Source organism: Vidua chalybeata, chromosome 1, assembly GCF_026979565.1.
Source record: "Vidua chalybeata isolate OUT-0048 chromosome 1, bVidCha1 merged haplotype, whole genome shotgun sequence".
NCBI lineage: Eukaryota > Metazoa > Chordata > Aves > Passeriformes > Viduidae > Vidua > Vidua chalybeata.
This window is the reverse complement of record NC_071530.1, coordinates 81,223,532-81,242,470: the sequence shown is the minus strand read 5'-3', so window position 1 is coordinate 81,242,470 and position 18,939 is coordinate 81,223,532. Positions and strand designations below refer to the sequence as shown.

The 18,939-nt window shown below is 38.5% G+C and overlaps 1 protein-coding gene across 1 annotated transcript in view; it reads right to left on the bottom strand.

Moving 5' to 3' along the window:
* DAP (death associated protein) overlaps positions 1–18,939 on the bottom strand; it is a 54,471-nt gene that overhangs the window by 3,866 nt on the left and 31,666 nt on the right. Inside the window, exon 3 of the mRNA XM_053956502.1 lies at positions 629–671. Within this exon, the coding sequence (XP_053812477.1) occupies positions 629–671 (43 nt within the window). The remainder of the gene's footprint in view (positions 1–628; positions 672–18,939) is intronic.

The following is an 18,939-nucleotide window of genomic DNA, read 5'->3' as shown; positions in this document are numbered from 1 at the left end:
CTTTCCACCTATGGAAAGACATAGCACAAACACAAGCACAGCATCTTCCAGTAAACCACACTACAACCCCCAGTGATGTAAGGTAACCACCACATAAAGCCATGGCAAAACCCTGCCACAGTGCACAAATTACTGATCACATGATTAATGGCTAGTTAATACTAAGGATTTACAGGTCCTCCCTGCTCTTAAAGTCCAGGAAATAACACCCTGAATCCCAAGTACCCCAAGGCACATACGGCAGCCAAAACACACTATCTTCAAGCATGTAACCTTACAGGGTTGCTCCTCATCACAGATCAAGCTACAGCAGCAGTTTAATATGCAGCCACTTCCAAAGGAAATGAATACAGTAATATCTAGCTTAGATATAAAAAGATGATCCAATAAACTTAAAGTGCTAAAATTCAAAGAAAAACGGTGGAAATTATTTCAATGAATAATTTCAATTTCACACAAACCCAGAAAGAATGCTCAAAGGGCCTTACACGAATATAGAAAACACAAAGCCTCCTCTCACAAAAGAGGAAGGGGTATGAAAAAGATTAATTTTGCTCTGATTGGAGGTAATGCTGAAAAGCTTACAGTAATTTCGCTATGACTGAGAGAAATTTACTGATAATCTTACCCTAGCAATGACACCGGAGATGAACACCGCTGGCTTAGGTGGGCTGAAAAAAATAAGACAGATTATTTGTATCAGTTATTTAGAAGGTAAAAATGAAAAGGAAATCACACATACAATGCAAAAAAAAAAAAAAAAAGGTGGCATTTTTGGAAACTGATTAATGTTTCAAATAGACAAGACAAATTTCCTCTTCAAATGACTATTGCCTTAGTAGTACTTACTGCAGCCAAAACCAGACCTTTAGGTTTTGGCTGCTATTGCTTCACATTGATTGTGACAACAGTAAGAGACTAGTCCAACAATACTGCTTCTTAAAGCTGAGTCTTTGTTTGCATTGGCTTCTTAATCCTCAAATTTTATACATAAACTGCCAGCAGTACTTTAGGCTTAGTGTATTTGTATTCCACAATGAAAACTGTAGCTGGACTAAAGTCACTGCTGTTAGAGAATAAAATAAATTTCAAGTTTACATCTGTCAATCGAATGAATGAGGATTCTGAGTCTTAGGAAGAGCAACACGCTGTACTTTAAATCACAGATTTTCAAGCAGGTAGTCTACTCTATTACAAGAAAAAGAAATGTGTCTGTAATCAAACGAATATTAAAAAACATAATGCAAAGCCTTTCCTGGTTTCTCATATGCAGACCCTCCATCCACACCAACAGGAATAGACTCTCCACAGCCAGAGTTCTCTGTAGCTTGGTCAGCACGAGCCATTGGTTTCCCTGGCTCACTGATCTCCTGAACTGACCACCTCTACCTGGAGGCCACAGCACAGCCACGTCCAACTGCTCGCCCTGCTGGCACTGCCAGCATCTGAATTACAGACACTCAGCAACCTTAGTGCCTCAAGGCAAGTGAAACCACACATCTGCATGGAGTCTGCAGAAGGGTTGGGACCTGGAGCTCCAGCAAATCTCCACAATAGGGGTAATTCTCCTGTAAGAAAACCTGAGACACTACAGAGGGGAGCAGAGTGGGGAGCTGAAGGTGTCCCTCCCCCTGAGAACATCTGCAACTGAGGACTCAGAGAAGGTGCATTAACCTCGACCACAAGAGGGGCTCTATCCTGAGATGTTACAGCTCACGAGGCTGGAACAACACAAAGCACACACAAGTCAAATGACTTATTAGAGGAATGATAGTGATTACTATGATGCACTTTACAACTACACAGCTTGTAAAAATTTATTAACATGATGTGTGAAGTTAAGATAACAAGTAGCACAATATTAGACTTGTTATACTGAACTCATAAATATTGCCTGGGCACTGTTTAAGTCATGGCATTGCTACTCAGTCTATGAACAGCCTGGTTATTTAAGAAGGCTCAGCATCCCTCCTAGAAAATTTTAAAAAGCCAGAAAGACAAGGTTAGAAAAAAACGAGAAAGGAAGAAAAAAAGGAGAAAGGAAGAGAGTTCTGCTCTAAAATACTTCCATGGAAGAATAACAGTGATATTTCCTGCCATGAGAAATAACATTTTAATAGCTGTATTAGACTTTTTCAATCCAATTTTCTGTCAGTACAAACTAATAACAAGCAAAGATCAATAGCAAAACACTTCCATTTCATTCTAATTATACTGAGCCAATTAGTATGTTACAGTCTGCATGAGACCTACTGGATGCTGAGTAACAAACTCAAAGAAATAACTCTGACTGAGAAAATACAGATGTACTGCAGTGGCTCAAGGTACAGTTCACACACTTATACCATGACATTATAAAGGAAATGAACAGTAAATTAAAACAAAAAAAAGTATGGCAATTTATTCTTCAACTCTACATGGAATCTGGCTTTAGTCACACTCAAGAGAAACTGTTTTTTGCTTGACATTGTATTATTAACAATACTGGACAGTGAAAAAGTCAAATCAGATGGATGTTTAAAAAATATTCTTAACGTGACCTTTCAATGTTCATTATGCTTTGATGATGCAAGAAATTCCAATTAACATTTCCCCAACACAGCCTGTATTTGCTGAATGTGCCATGAGCTGTTCACCAGCTACCACACTGTATTACTTGCTGTGTGGTTCATAATTCTTGCTTTAAAAACAAGTGCAATGCTCCATGGCTTTGGCCAAAAATGAAAACCATAAGGAATCTCTTGCATAATGGTCATTTTGAACACATCTTTTACCACTGCAAATTGAAAAAATCTGCTTAGAAATCCTGGTCTCATGTTGAAATATCATGCTATTAATATTCACAGGACCCAAACTTGCAAGTGTTAAATCTCCCAAGTACATGATAGAGCTGGATAGAGTTAGAATATTTGGCAGATTTCTGAACTTATTTAATTTAATTGTATGTTCTTTTGTCTCAGGAATTAGGCTGAAGATTCTGCAAAGATCATTGTCATTTTCAGGTAAGCTAAAATCTAGTCTGAGGTTTATGCTTCAGGTAATACTTCAGAAGCAGCTAGCACATCTTTATAAGAAGACAAAAGTCAGCAGTACCATTTTCCTAGTTAAAACTATATTTTTCAGACACAAAGCCTTTATCTTGAACACTATCATGACATAACATATTCAGCCTTATTTGTATGCAGTGGACTCTGTGACTGTCTTTAGTTACACTGCCTTGGAAACAGGACACTGATTAGGGCTCTCCCACAGGCGTGTGGTAAAGCACCAAAATGCCTCACTTAGAGTTCATGGATATTCCAGGATAGTGCTGACACACAGAGAACAACATGACAGGAAATCAGAGTTGCAAAAGGTATCTACTCCCAGATGCAGCTGGAATAGTTTTCTCCTTGACTTTCCCCCTTGTTCGTCATCTTCATGGATTTTTGAGTGGACTCTCCCTGCTCCATACTAGATTTCCAGCTTTTAAACAGAAGAACTAATGGGAATGCTGACCCAGCTTCCAGCTCAAGTGCCTCTACCCTCCATCCACAAAGATCTTGCAGAAACCCTGGCATTTGTTTCTGGCTGCTCCAAGTTTCCATGATCAGCTGTATGTGCACACGGTAATGAGGCTTCACCTCTCTATTTAACTCATTACACAGGAAAAATGCTTTGCTCCTACAGAAGACACACCAGCTTAATAGGAAGCTCATTTCAATGTATTAATTATCCTGTAGCAGGGAAAAAGACCGAAAGCTGGCCAGAAATTAGCATGATTGAGTGCGTCGCTATTTATGTCCTATGTCAAGCCACTGGCTTTCCTTGTATTTTTACCAGGTTACATTGTTTCAGAAAAAATATTTTAAAAAATTAGTATTATTCATTGTCTTTGATGATCTACAGAACCAGAACCAGGCCACAGCATATATAATCACACATCTATACTAATGAAGAATTCAACAGATCAGAGAAAGGCCTGGATAATCAGTCACTGATTCCTGCTTTAATTTCATTCCTAATGAGAGAAATCTTTCCACAGATGAACTTTGTCATAATAAATTCAATCTTTACTGCCAGACTCCCAAACCATGGGCTCTTGTGGACCCAGATTAGCTGCCAGGACCATAACTCTGTAATTGCACTCTGAGACATCTACTGGGACTGCAGTGTTGCAACATCGCTCATTATCTTTCCCAAGAACTTCCCGAGAATAGTAACAAAAATGGAGAACAGTCACAGGCTATCATTGCTACATTTATAAAACACTTTAAAGTGCTTTAAATTCTATTGGTTTTTTATACAAAGCACAACCTGCGTTTCCAGTATTTTGTAAGCTGTGATGGTTATTCTGAGGATATACTTAATCTGATGAAAATTGGTTTGACAGATGTTGTTTTGAAGTTGCAGCATTCCTTTGTCTAGGCATCAGTAAACAAGAAAGCAAAAAAAAAAGTATTTTCTGACAAAACCTGATTGTTTATACATGTATGTGCTTTACAGCTATTTAATGCACACATTTATTTGAAGTTAATGAATAGTCACAGCTGATACTGTGTAAGGAACACAGTTTTGTGTTTGCCAAGACTGGTTAGTGTTTGTGTCAATACTTTCAGAGCAAATCCTTATTTTGTTATAACATACGGAGAAAAAGAACACATCTGTTAAGAACTAAAGTGTTCAGAGATTGAACACTTAGTCCCTGATTTTACATGTGCAGTGCTGCACCTGTTTAACATCAGATTCTCTACTGGATTCATTTGTCCTGACTGTTCAAATAGAATAGATTTCTATTATTCCATAATACTTATCTTAAATAAGACCTTTATCTGACATGGAAGGTCAATCACAAAGAAGATGAAATAACGTGAAAAGATCATTAACTAGATGAAACGAAGCATTAATAATACAAAAATCTTATGCCTTCACCTTAGAGGGATTGGTTGAACGAAAGTATGACAGACATACTATAAAGACAAACACAGCAACACAGGAGGAGTTACTGTGAAATCTCCTAGGGGCCACACAACACACATTGGACAGATGAGTATGTATCCAACTCCATTAAAACAGAGAATCTGACTAAATCAGTTTTCTAATACAAAAGGGAAATTTACAGTTAACTGTATATCTATAAATGCAGTGAACGTGTGCATATACGTGCAGAGGCTGTGCATGTATGCACACAGAGATGACACAAATTCACAGCTGTTTCAGAGTGGTCCCAAATGCAGAACAAAGCAGAGCACATTGTGTGTGTGGGGGGGGGCGGGGATGAACACCTGCAGACACTCTGGAGTTTGGTGCACCCAAATTGCCTACTGCATCCCTTAACTGATGGGATGGATTGGATCTAATGCTGGCTTCCAGCAACAGTTTGAACAGCAGATCCAATCTGGAGGAAGGACTGTGGGCACTGCTCACAGTGCAATCCAAACCAAAGGGTTCCATTCAGAGTTGACAAAACCAGGAAACACTTCCACACATCGTTCCTGTCCACACAAACATAAAAGCTCCTAAAATGGGAAGTGGGTCTCACTGCAGCCAGACAGTGCAGAAGGTGAGTGCCCATATACACTGGTGATCAGAAAAATCAAAATAACATACCAACACAAAGAAAGAATGAGAAAAGCAATAGTTAAAATAGTAGCTCACAGTATACCTCAATTAAAATATGGCATTCAGGCCAGGAACACAGTAAGTGAAGAACAAGAGCAGAAAAACAGATGGAAAAAATAGCTGAGAGAGCACAAAGAACTCACATAAGGAGACAGCTAAGAACTCTTAGCATACAGTATACAAAGGAGTAGGTAATATTGCTCTCATTTACCTTCTTTACAGTGTAAGTAGAAAGTGACGCTTGCAGAAGACTACATTTAAAATTATTAATAGCAGATACATTTAAAATAGAATTAAATGTAGAACCTCCTCAAAATATGGTATCAATCTCAAAATTTCCATGATGCCAACATTCCAAACAGGTTAGCCAACTTTAAAAAGGACAAAATTACATAGATGCAAGGCTTTTGTTAGACTGGATGATTTTTTTTGTCAAAATATGTTAGACGAAAGTTAAAACATTAAAACTGCATTAAATGAATCTTCTAGATGGAATGATTCATATTTATGATTAAAGATTGGGAATGATTTATATTTATTTTTTCATATTCATGGGAATTAATGGTATGTCTTATCACTGGTGACCACTTTTCTGTTCTTTTGAGTAAGCCTGGCAAACAGATAAATGGAATCTATAAATACGTGTTTTTCAAAGACTTTGGAACCACAAATTACATCATCTTTTTTAACTATCCAAGAATAATGGTGGAGTTTGTGACTTGGTGTTTCCTTGTTTTAATCAAATCATCCACTGGCATGTACTGTGACTCACAGTTGGCCTATAGCTGTGGAAAGCAAAGGAGCAATTTCTGTGATAGGCATGGAGAAAGCAAAGGAGAAATTCCTGCAAACCAGAGAGATTACAACACAGAACCTGGAGCTGCACCCAGCTCCCCGACCCTTCAGGCAAAGGCAGCACACAGAGAGCATACCCTTACCCCTCCAGCATCCCAAAACAGCAGGGACTTGAAAAATGAGCAGAACCTTCCACTGAACAGCTTGCCCTTTACTTCCCTGCTCATTTCCGAAAAAACACCATTCACTTTCCTCACAATTAACTTAGGCAAGCAAAATGAAAGCCGTGTATGAAATACTATGATCTGCAGTTACTCATTGATCCCCAAACTGCTCCCTAATGAGAGCAAGTTTTGTGGGTTTTTACTTTTTACTGGCATGGTATTCATTCCATGAACAGGTTCCCCAAATATTCTGAGCAGAATTTCCTTTTCAGTCAACAAAACTTTAATCCTGCCCTTCTATTTCTGCAATTGAAAGTATTGCGCCCAGTTGTTCAAATCATTCACCTTAATATTCAAGGTTGTTTGGGAATTTGTATTTTCTGGTTATGAAACATGAATGTTAACTAGTCTTAGTTTCCATCTAATGCTTCTCTAAAGATGTCCAGATATGTCATTACAGGGGTGCTTATTTGAATTTACAGAGTTGCATTTGATTTTGGAATTGTCTGCAAAAATAAATTCCAAGATGATTAAAACCACACTGAGATGATTAAAATCACACTACTCAGCAACAGAATAAAACTAACAAGCACCCTGCTCATCAGCTTGCTTGAAATAATTTCCTATTGGTTATAATACGTTTAAGTTATTAATTTTCTGGACAGAAAAGTAATAATTAGTCTGACTGACTAACAGAGGGAAATGTTTTAGCTGATTGCATGGAGACATACAGTATCTGATATTCTACGATAATTTATTGTGTTGAGGTCATTTATCTGCCAGAGCTTTCAGATCTTTAAGATCATCCACAGGATGGCACTGTTGAACCTCAGAGTCTCCTGTAGATGTTGGGAACAACCTCAGAAACATCCAGGTGCTGCAGCAAATACTAAAACGAGCAAAAAGCAGTACTTCTCCTTGATGACAAATCTTGACAAAACACACTGCATACACAAATATACACAAAATTCTTACACATACCTACAGATGCTACTTTGGGATACAACTTTCCTGTCCTTGTGTCTTAGGCTGTGCCCTGATGAACCCCAAGAGAATGCAATGCCCTATCAGAAAATTTTAATTACTATTTGTTTTGCTATTCAAAATCGGGTGTCCTGATCTTTTAATGAGGTGGTAAATGACTGGCCATTACATTTAATAGCAACTGACTGACATTCATTATTCTTACATTCACTATTAAGGCATTGCAGCATATGGCCTGATTAATCTCACCAGCCCCTCATTCATCTTTTGTTTTAGTTCATGTATAACCCATAAAAGGAAATTATTTAAGAAAGAGATCCACCATCTCTTATCTATACTATCTATCACGTGGTACATGATATTGCTATCAGAGAATAAATTTCTCTTTCATGCTGCCTTCTGATCACAAAATGAAGATTTAAGTATTTCACCTTTTCCATAGACTCAGAGGATTTAGAAATAGTCTGCAATTCTCCAACTGCTGGTTGATTTATAAAGGTTCCATCCTGTTATTGCCGTATCTCCATTAGCTCTTAGTGAACACCAATGGCCAACTTTTCACATACAGCTACTGCAGCATTAGCCCACTTTTAATAACCTGTAACTACTTAACTGCAGAAAAAAGAGAAGTATTTCTTCTTCTTGAAGTAGACATAAAGTAAGTAAGTGCTTACATAAAGTAAGTAGTGCTTAAATGGTGACACCACTCCAAGGAAACTCTAAAATAAGGAATGAAATAGGGTAGACTTTAAGCATTTGCAAAATTACCAAAGACCATGATTCAAAAGGAAGACCAAACCTTCCATGTGTTTGTCAGGTGCTGAAGTGCATCCCCGTGCATGTTCCCATGACAGCAATGCACTTCCATGCTGAGAATATCATGACCATGGGCCTGCACTGCAGTATCTTGGCTACAGAGATGTAGGAGCCAGTTGTGGCACTGTTATACTCCTCCATCTCTCAGTAGATGAAAGATGGAGTGCAACTGGGAGAACAGCTTGATGCTGTACTAGGATACAGGATGTCAATGCAGTGAGAAAAACACAAGAAGATAGAAGCTGAGAAGGTGAAAATCTTATCATCTCTGCCCAGGTGAAGCTGTGTTTCTCTCAGAGCCACACAGCAATGGCCCAAAATTTCCCAATCTCTCCTGTTAAGAGTTCATAACCTGAATCTTGCTCTCCAATGTTCCACAGTATTAATCACTCAGCAGATGTGCACCTCTCACTCTCCTACTGCTTTGAACAATTGCAGTATTATTTCTCATTATCCCCAAAACCAGTGCAGACATGAAGTCAAATATGCAGGTGACTGCACATGCATAAATATTACATCACCTTCCACAGCCACGCAACTGTAGAGAGGATTCTCAATTCTCAACCCAATTTTGCACTGTTCATTCTGAATGTTTCCATTCTACAGTTGCACCTTACTGTTATGTGAAGCTCTCCAAAACAAATGTCTCTTCCCAGAGCACAAGGGACCATGAGGAAGCTCTTGACCATTTCTATAGGCCACTCCTGGGGAAGCTCTGAACACGATAAAGGATGTTGGAAGGTCATGAAGATACTCTGGTAGTATCAGATCCCAGCTGAAGATTGTGTAAGCTGACTGTTCTTGGCCAAAAACTCGCTTTAGTTCAAACCCTGCCAAAGTTATCGACACAATTTTCCCTATTCTCCAGTGGCAAGCCATAAATCATGTCATCCAGACATAGAAAATGTTCTTTAAGTATGCAATTTTATATTCAGAGCTCACATAGGAGCAACAGAAGATGGAATTAAGAAATGTTTTTAACTTAACAGCTTACTTTTAATAGCAAGAAACCCCCTAGTCCCTAATACGCTTAGCCCAGATAGGTTTTCACTGTGACACAAGACAAGGAACAAAGTTCTCTCAAAGGGATTCAGACATGGGTGCATCTTTGTTTAAATGAACTTGTTGATGCATAATTTCTCCACAGAGAAGCTGACCTCCATTGACCTGAAAGGAAGCAATCACCCAATTCCTCTAGTACCATTACTATGCCTGTGCTGAGAGGTGGCGGTTAGAAAGGCAGCCTCATTTTCCATCTAGAAACATCCAGTCAGCTGCACATTATCAGAAAAGTCTGTTTCTTCCTTCCATATTAATCTTATGGGTTTAATCTGGAAGGTTAATATCAGGTATTATTACAATCATCTGCAAAACTTCCACTGTCAATGGGACTGGGACTTGGTGCTATGAAAATACACAGAAAATAACCTTCAGGAAATCAGTAACAATGGGATTCAAAGCATTGTAATCTGAAGGATGTCAAGAGGAGTTCTTAGACACTAAGCTTTCACTCTGTGTGAAATACATGTCTAGCTTTGTAAAATGATAATAGAAGCCATGACAATTCAAATGGATAACAGATCAATGTGTTGTTAAATCTGAATATAGTACTAAAGTAGTACCCATTCATTTCAATGGGATGTAGAAATCTTAAAGCAACTACAAACTCCTGAATGTCAATACCACTAGTGATTTTTCTGTTAATCAAAGAAGAATGACTGCTACTTTTCTAGTTCAGTCTCTTAGATCTGCCACTTCCCGGTGTTCTATTTGTTTGAATGGCTTTAGTAACAGCAAAAGCAGTTAATTTCCTTAAAGAAGCACCATAGCACCTGCAGGATGGCAGCTGACTACCTGGCAGCATTACCTTCTACCATAAAGAGCAGGGTTAGACTACATTTTTTTCTGTTTGTGATGCACATCTTTGCTTCTTCAGGACAAAGAGATCAGCCTCTCTGAGGAATGAAAAGAAAACATGTATGCACAGTCTCAGCTGAGCTTAAATTTATTAAGCAGCAGCAGTATTAGTGGTACTTTATGCTGCTGGTTTGTACTAGTATTTTATAATGGTCATTTCTGTGCACAGCACAACAGAAAAGAACAAAGATACACTAAAAGTTACTCATTTTACTTTATCCCCCAGCTGGTGGGACAGTTCTAGCTAGAGTACTGTCTAAAGCTACGTTTCTATCTTTCTAGCTGAAGGGTGTCCTCAGCATGAACACAATTATTCCAAAATAACTGCCTGGTGGCAGTACCTTTGACCACTGTCTGGATGTTGTAACAAGTGACAATATAATAATGGGAACTACTGACTTAAGAAAACATTACCCCACTCACCTTTGAAAAGTGTACCTATCTAAGTATCAGCTTTGGTTGGATTAGCAAAAGTAACAATACTATTCCTCTGTATGCTTCAAAAACCCGTTTCTGTCATCCTGTGTACATTTGGACATAGAAGCATTTTAATTAATGACTTTTTATTTACTAATTAAGTGGGACATGCTTTGCAAAAGCCTATTAACATGCAAATGCAGAGATCTCATGATTCAGGTAATTTTTACTTTTATGTAGTTCAGTGGAGTCCCAGTACATCAGTGTGACGATTAATGAAAACATACACCACCACAATCAGATTTTCAAACAATTAAAAAGTGAAAATAGCAATTGTCACAATAACTACACCATCCATCATACACACAACCAATTTGTAAACAGTACTTTTCCTAACTTTTCATAATGTGGTGTGACTCAGAGCTTATTCTTTTCAAATTTTCCTATTTGGAAGAAACATTTTGTAAATCGGAGCTATTTCTTCTACAAAAATGTATTTTCTATTATTTTTCTCTTGATTCCATTACATTTCCTTATTTCCCCTCCCACCTTTAAGACTCCTCAACATCTGGGACATAGAGCTAAACATGTGTGGAATGCTGACTATTTTAAGAGTTCAGTATAAAACACATCCCTGTTGAGTTTTCATTACAAAAGCAAGTGGTTAGAGGGAGCTCAAGATCTGCAGGAGCAAGAACCAGAGGAAATTTTTCAATGGTACTTTTTTGGCAGAGGGTACAGGGGAGGTAATGATCCTGTCCTTCTCTAACAGCCTTTTAGCCCCCAAGGATTTGATCCCAAACCAGTAGTTTTGTGGTTGTTTTTAATAGCAACACATTAACTGTGCAACAGTGGCAAGTTAATCACCAAATTCTTTATTTTCTATGATGTGATGACTTTGGATAATATATTTCCAAAGTCAGTGCTTTCCTGAGAAAACATCTCTGTAACTTGCAGCATAATCACTTCACATGTAAATACATCAGGAACTTGGAACTTGTAGCAACCAAATTTTGCTGCAGGCTGGAGTGTAAGATGATGCACTGCCTGATTCAGCTGAACTCTTCTGAATTCACATGATCTTAGACACAGCTGAAAACCTTTGCAATGTGAAGTCTTAAAAATACTTTAGAAGAACAACAGCACCAATTTAGTTCTTACAGTTCTTCCTTTTTTTTTTTTAATTAAAGACTCAGGGAGAAGATAGAAAATATACTGCCCTGGGATTGCTAAGTCAAAGGACACAGGAAAGGATTCACATGGTTATCTTGCTTTCATCAGAAAAACATATCATGAAAGAGTGAGAGACAGAGTAGAAATCACATTGACAGAAATGCATGTGTCTGAGAAAGGCCTCAGATTCCATTAAGGCTCTATATTCTGGTTTGATATCTTACAATATAGATAATCTTAAAAAACTGAGCCCCCCCAAAAAAATCCAAGTTTTCATTTAACTGAAAAGTAGAGGTATTATTTGAATATTTTATTCAGAAGATAGCTGCAAAACACAGAATAGCAAAGGTCAGCAGAATGCAACAACTCTAGAAGTAGCAATAATGTATTTTGGTTGTCTATCTGTTGTCACTTCTCAGTTTCTGAGTGACTCTCAGAGCACCTACTCATGGCAGGGGCAAGTAAGTCATGAGGCCAGACTTCATTTGAGGCTGCTCAGACACAGAAAGCTGTGGTTCAGTGAAAATCTAGTCTCTGAACAGGGGCTGAAAAAACCTCAAACAATTGCATTACTAGAGGTTTTTGGTAACGACCAGATAGCTGTGACCTCAAAAAGCTCAAAATAAGAACACAAGAAACCAAATAATGTCTGAGATACTTACAGCTTCTGCTTGTATTCACATATAATCCTCCTTTTACATTATATTCTGAGATCACATTTTATAAACTGATACATGTAAATTTTTGACCAACAAACAAGTTTGCATACTTCTTTCACATCAAATGCCTACCCATTCATTCTGTGACCACCAAAAAAAAAAAAAAAAACAAGGCAAAAAGAGCAGGTGTAAAGTGAGTGTCCTTAATTTATCAAAAGGACAAATAATTTTCTAATTTTCATCCTCCATATTTACGGAAAAAATCTCCATTAACCAACACGGCATTCCTATTATTAACCTGCACTGTCAAGAGAGGAGACAGATTCTCTTGTGTATTCTTGCTCTGAGTACTTGCTGCTATGACATTAAAATTGACAGAAGGGTATTGGGCTCCTGTCATATTTATTTAAAATCTTCATACAGAAGAAGCCCACAGAGACATACCCTAGGCACCCAGATGACAGCAATGCTATTGCTGCTACATAATGGCCAGCTGCAAACTGAAGTTTAATTTCATTTTTGCCTATCAGAGGGATCTCTTCCAGCTACTTCCAGTTGTAAAGAAACGTCCACGAATATTCCAGCACCAATCCTCATTCGTAACTGTAGCACATCAAAAGGAGTAGAAAGTAAACCGTGCAGGAGCTTTAAGGGAAAATAGCAAGTTTTGTTGTGAAGCTCTGCTACAGAGAACAGCAACACTTCCTGATGCAACACAGAGGGGATAGTAGCACAATCCAGAGCTCAGAAAAAACACGGTGCAATCATGGAACTTGATCCATGAACAGAAGTAAGAAGAGAAGGGCCCATTCCTCCTAGGTTCAGGAGTTTACTCAGTACTGGGCAGAGGTACAGTAGGAAAGAAAACTGCGAGGAGAGGGAAAAGAAAGGGAAAGGAGGAGGGGCAGGGGAAAAAAGAGGGAAAAAAGAACATCCTCTCCTTTGGCTGTACTGCTAAATATGCATCAGGAAAAAATTCCTAAAACACACCTAAAAAAATTTCCTAAAAAACAAAGCTCCTATGATGGGCCCAGATAACAGGGCAGGAGAGATATCCAGGGATATGCTCCATGTCAAGCACAAGCTATCTTATTTGTAGACAATAGTAAGGCTAGGGAAAGCCCATGAAAAGACAATGTAAGGATGCCACTGATCTGCCTATGAAGTGCTTTGATGTAGGCACCCCAGGGTATCAGTGACATGTTGCCATGGACTTCCCACGCCATGCACACAAAGGGCTCAACATGACCTTGTTAAGCATACAAAGGGACACAACACTGGTGCACAAATATTCTTTTTTCTCCCCCTTTTCTGTGTGGGTGGGCTAAGTATAATCACATGTATGCAATTCCCACCCCCAATCCCCTTCCCCCCCACAACGCCTTCCCCCCAACCCCAGTTTTATAGTTGTGACATGGAGAAATGATCCAAGTGTCTTGTAGCCAATGCAGAGATGAGGAACACTGCAATTTTTCTGAAAGACCATCAAAAGACAGATTTGCAACTCATATGAAAAGCACCAATAAGCTATCAGCAGTAATGAACTACCAGGCGTTTATGGGTTAATTTTGGTACCTCTGCTATTTCCTGAAGCCCTGTTTTCATATAGACAACTGGAGATCCTCAATCTTTTATGAATCAAAATATTACTACTTCAGCATTTGAAAGAGGAAGGCCACAACTCTCCACAACAGAAGAAAAATGAATGGAGAATTTCCCACTCTGTATCTGCCTGTGCTGGCATGACAGACCACACTGTGTGACAGAAAGCAACTACCTAGCATTATGTCAAAGAGAGAGCTATGATCACCCTTGGAACTGGCAAAGTCATGCTGATTTTAGCCTGCATTCACTTTGCAGAGCTTCAAGTAACAGTAGGGTGTTAACACTGAATGGAAATACTCCAGAAAACATGAGCAAGCCAATTCACTATTACCGAAGTCCAGCCTGAAGTAATTCCTGTCTTTCTCTAGGTCTCACTGACTGGCAAGCAGCCCCTCATAACTTTCTCATAAACAACTAAATGCTCAGAAAATTTCATTTTTTATTTCACCAAATGTTATCTCACTGTCGCTCTTGGCACATGAAGCAATTTCATCATCTGTTACCATTTCTTTTAGGTATGGCAATCTTGAAGAACAAATTAATTAAAAGCTTAAACCAGACTGACAGGTGTGACTTCAGTAGCAGTTTTTTAATGGAAATGTGTATTTAGAACTTCAGGAAGGCTGGTAATTATTTCAGGTAGGTCAGGTTTTAGATCAAATCAAAATATTAACATAGCAATGGGAAGGTGTAATTTGGTGATGTTTATGTCGTTGGAAAATCTAAGGAAACCTATTCAGCATCTCAACTACTGTGCACATATGGCAACAGTTTCAAATGCAGTTTGTAAACCTGAACTCTGGCTACTCTCATTAATATAACCTGGTGCGTTTTTCAAAGGGCTTAGGCCTTCACAAATGTGACTGATTTAAACAGGGACACCTGTACCTCTGGAAACTGAGTGAAGATTATTAAGTATGGTACTTGCACTTGAAAAACCACTTCTGAATTTTCAGTAGAATGTGTGACTGAGCCTGCAGAAACACTATCACAGAAGCATGAGAGAAGGGAACTATATGATATAATCCTCAGGGAATATAGGAAAAGAATTTGAGCACAGATTCTTTGAGCATGAACAGGATAGTGCAAAAAAGCTGGTTGTTCACCTTCTCACATGTGCTTTTTTACTATTAACAATTTGATTGCAATGACAAGGAAATATAGTATTGTGCAAAATGTGGACTTGACAGCCCAGAAGATCATAATCCTTTTAAGCACAGAACAGGCAATGCAAGCAGAGGCCAACTCCAACACTGTTGCTAATGTGACCTTGTCCCTGGACCTGCACTTCAGCGTCTTCCCTAGTGGTTCATCTGGCTGCAGCTCAGGCTCAGTTAGCAGTGCTCATAAACAGATGCCAAGCCACAGATAACAGTCCCATCACTGCAGCCTGTGCTGGGTCAGTGCTCAGAGCAGGCTGTCTCCCTGGAGGTTCAAATGCCCATGGCAGCTGTTTTGCTCTGAAGATCACCAGCTTTTTCTTCCTTCATGGAGCATTTCATTGTGAATGTATAATTTTTTTGCACTCATATGGCACTGGCAGCCTACTAATCAGAACTCTGGTCACTTTGGACCAACACAGCTGTACAGACAACCAAGAGCAGGTTCCACATTGTCTCATCAGATCATTTATAAGATGTGGGGATGACTGTACAAGCCACACTCTGAAAAGGCTAGATGGCTCTCCTGGATCATCCAGTCTCCAGTATGTGCTGCTTGGGTGGCTCCTCCTGGACAGCAGCACAAAGGACAAGTGCTTCCTCTAAGATCCCTCTTAGTAGAGGTCTGCCACTACACTTCAGATAGAAATTGAAAATCAATCTTAGATTGTATCACTTCTTCAACCTAAGAGAGTCATGGAAACACTAATTTCTAACCTATTCTCTGGATATACTATTTACAGACTTCATAAACCAAAACTGCCTTCAATGATTTGAGAACTAAGAGAGTCTAGACAGTCTAAAAGACAAACAACACTGAAAAACTTAATAAAACAAATTACAGAACTATAATTACAGAACACTCCACAACAGAACCACAGAAGGTTGAAGTTGGCAGTGACCTCTGGAGATCATTTGATCCAAGCTGGGCAATCTAGAACAAAGGCTGCCCCAAACAATGTCCAGGCAGCTTTCTATTATTATCTCCAAGGACCAAGACTCAAAAATCTCTTTGAGAAATCTGCGCCAGTGCTTAGCCACTCTCACAGGAAACATATTTTTTTTTTTTTTTTTCTTTTTTTGACTGTTGTTCAGAGAGAACCTCCTGTATTTCAGTTTGTGCCCATTGTCTCTGGTCCTGTCACAAGGCACCACTGAAAAATGCTGTCTCCCTTCTTTGTGCCCTACTTGTAGGTATTTATATATATTGAAAAGCTCTCCCTGGCTCTTTCAACCCTTCTTCACAGCAAAGGTGATCCAATTTCTTCATCATTTTTGTGGCCCTTTACTGAGTTGACACTCTTCATTGGCTCCAACTTCCTCTTGTACCAAGGAGCCCAGAAGTGGACACAATCCTCTGGCATATCAGTCCTTCCTTCCATTTTTATGTCATATGCAAACTTGCTGTGGGCACAGTCCACCCCATCACCTGGATCATTAATGAAGACATTGAAGAGAATTGGACTAGATCCAGTACTAACCCCAGGGGTACAGTGCTAATAACTGGTCTCTAACTAGACTTCCTTCAACTGATCAGTTTTCTCTGGGCCTGGCTATTCAAGCTGTTTTCAACTGACCTCACTCTGCTCATCCAGCCCACGCTTCATCAGATCCTCTCTATGGAGATCTTTCAGCAGACAGCTGAAAGAAGGCCTGTCTGAAGCCTAGGTAGAAAATATCCAAGGCTCTCCCCTTGTCTATGAAGCTGGTATTTTCATTGCAGAAGTTATCAAGTATGACTTTGATGAATCCATGATGACTTTTCCATCACTTTCATGTCCTTCTAGTACCTGAAAGTAGTTTCCAGAATTACCTGCTCTAACAGGAAGTGAAGTGAAGGGAAGGCTGCCAGCTGGCTCTTCCTGACTGCCTTTTCTGAAGTGCTTATAAACACTGGGAATTTTCTTATTATTATTCCAAGAGTTTCTGTTAGGTGCTTCAAGAAAACAAAAGAGCTATTGTAAGGGTGGGAAAAGTCAAAATTATGAATAAGCTATTTTAGTATTCAAAAGATTTTAATTTAGCTGAATCTTTTAACTGTCAAATATAGTTCCATAAAAAGCATTCAAAACTTTTTGAGACATAGACATCAGATTCTGCAGTGATTATTCTGAAATAAATACCAAAGATAATTACAGAACTATGAACTCTTGAAGTAATCAAGATACCCATTTTTTTCATTTTATAGTTTAGAATTAACCATGTACATGTACATTCCTCTAGGAAATACAGCAGATTAGTGAATTTCAGCAGTATTACATTTTGCTATAGATACAGTCTTAAAAGTTATTATCTACCAAAATAGTTTTTACGTAGTGCTATTGCACAGTAGAATTTGATTTCCTCCTTTCCTGCATTTATGAAGTCAACTTCTGTACAAAACAATTCAACTATTCTAATATCATCGTCTAACAGCTGAGAGACTTCTGGGGTATGGAAACTTCAGGAATTATTATATGGAGACATATTTGAATTAAGCAGCACATGTAACACTAAAAACATATTGTACCACTGATACAAAGTCTAGACAAATCTAGATCTCCTAAAACCGGAAGATTCATGTAAAATTTCTAGAATGTAGACAAACTAGAAAACAGTGGGCCTCTGCAGTCAACACTTCATCTTCACAGAAAATGTGTGGATTAAGAGACATTAAAAACTTAACAGAAGACTGGTGAACTTCTGACTTGGCAGCAACTTAGTCAAATCCCATGAAACTTGCAAACTGCTGCTTTTTTTTTCCCATTAGCCTTTTTAACCTAAAATAAAGCTGTCCAAAGGTTGGCTGGTTGCTGTTTAATCCCCTTTTGTGGGAGACTAGAATCATGATAGAGGAAGCAAAGTCTCTGTCAGAGTTACCAAAGTAAAATATAAGTAAAATGACTTTAAAAATCCAGTGACACCCCAAAATAATTCTGCAACTGCAATATGTAAACAAAGGCAAACAAATGAAATTAGATCCTAGGAACTGCCTTTTATTTTAGTGGGCCTGAGATTCTTCATCCTGTCCAACCTTGGACAGAGGAACCTGCAACATTCCCTTTAAAAGGAATACCTAATACCCTTTACATCACAGTTTACTTTGGCTGATAAGAATTCCACATCCAGGAAGGAATGCACATTTCATATATAAGGCTGATATCAAAACTTCAAGTAACAAGTTTATCTTACTCTAAGACACAGGGCCAATCTTTTTCCTATTGAAAACACAAAGCTTGTAACAAACATTTTTTTCCCATTTTTACAGTGATGTAGATATCTAGACCTTAGGCTTTCTACTTGTCTATGTACCCAGGTCTAGTAATCTAATTAAAAAAAAAAATCCAATGCATATCTAGATGTATATTCCTGTGCTGTAATTTGACAGCATTACTTCATTCATTGCAGACAATTTCAACTATGAGAGCTTCATCCAAGATGATGTCTGTCTCAGTAAGAATGAACCCCTTATCCATGGCAAGAAGTGCTCTCCAAGATGCTGAGCTTTTTGGTTGCAGCAGACTGATGATAATCTCACATGTTCTATATTACTATCCTTTGTATTTAAAAAAAAAAACCAGCAAGATTACCTCCTTTTCTCCCAGGATACCTTAAGACCAGCAAACGGATTGTTTTCTGCAATCAACTGGTTCTTGCAATTCAGCTAAG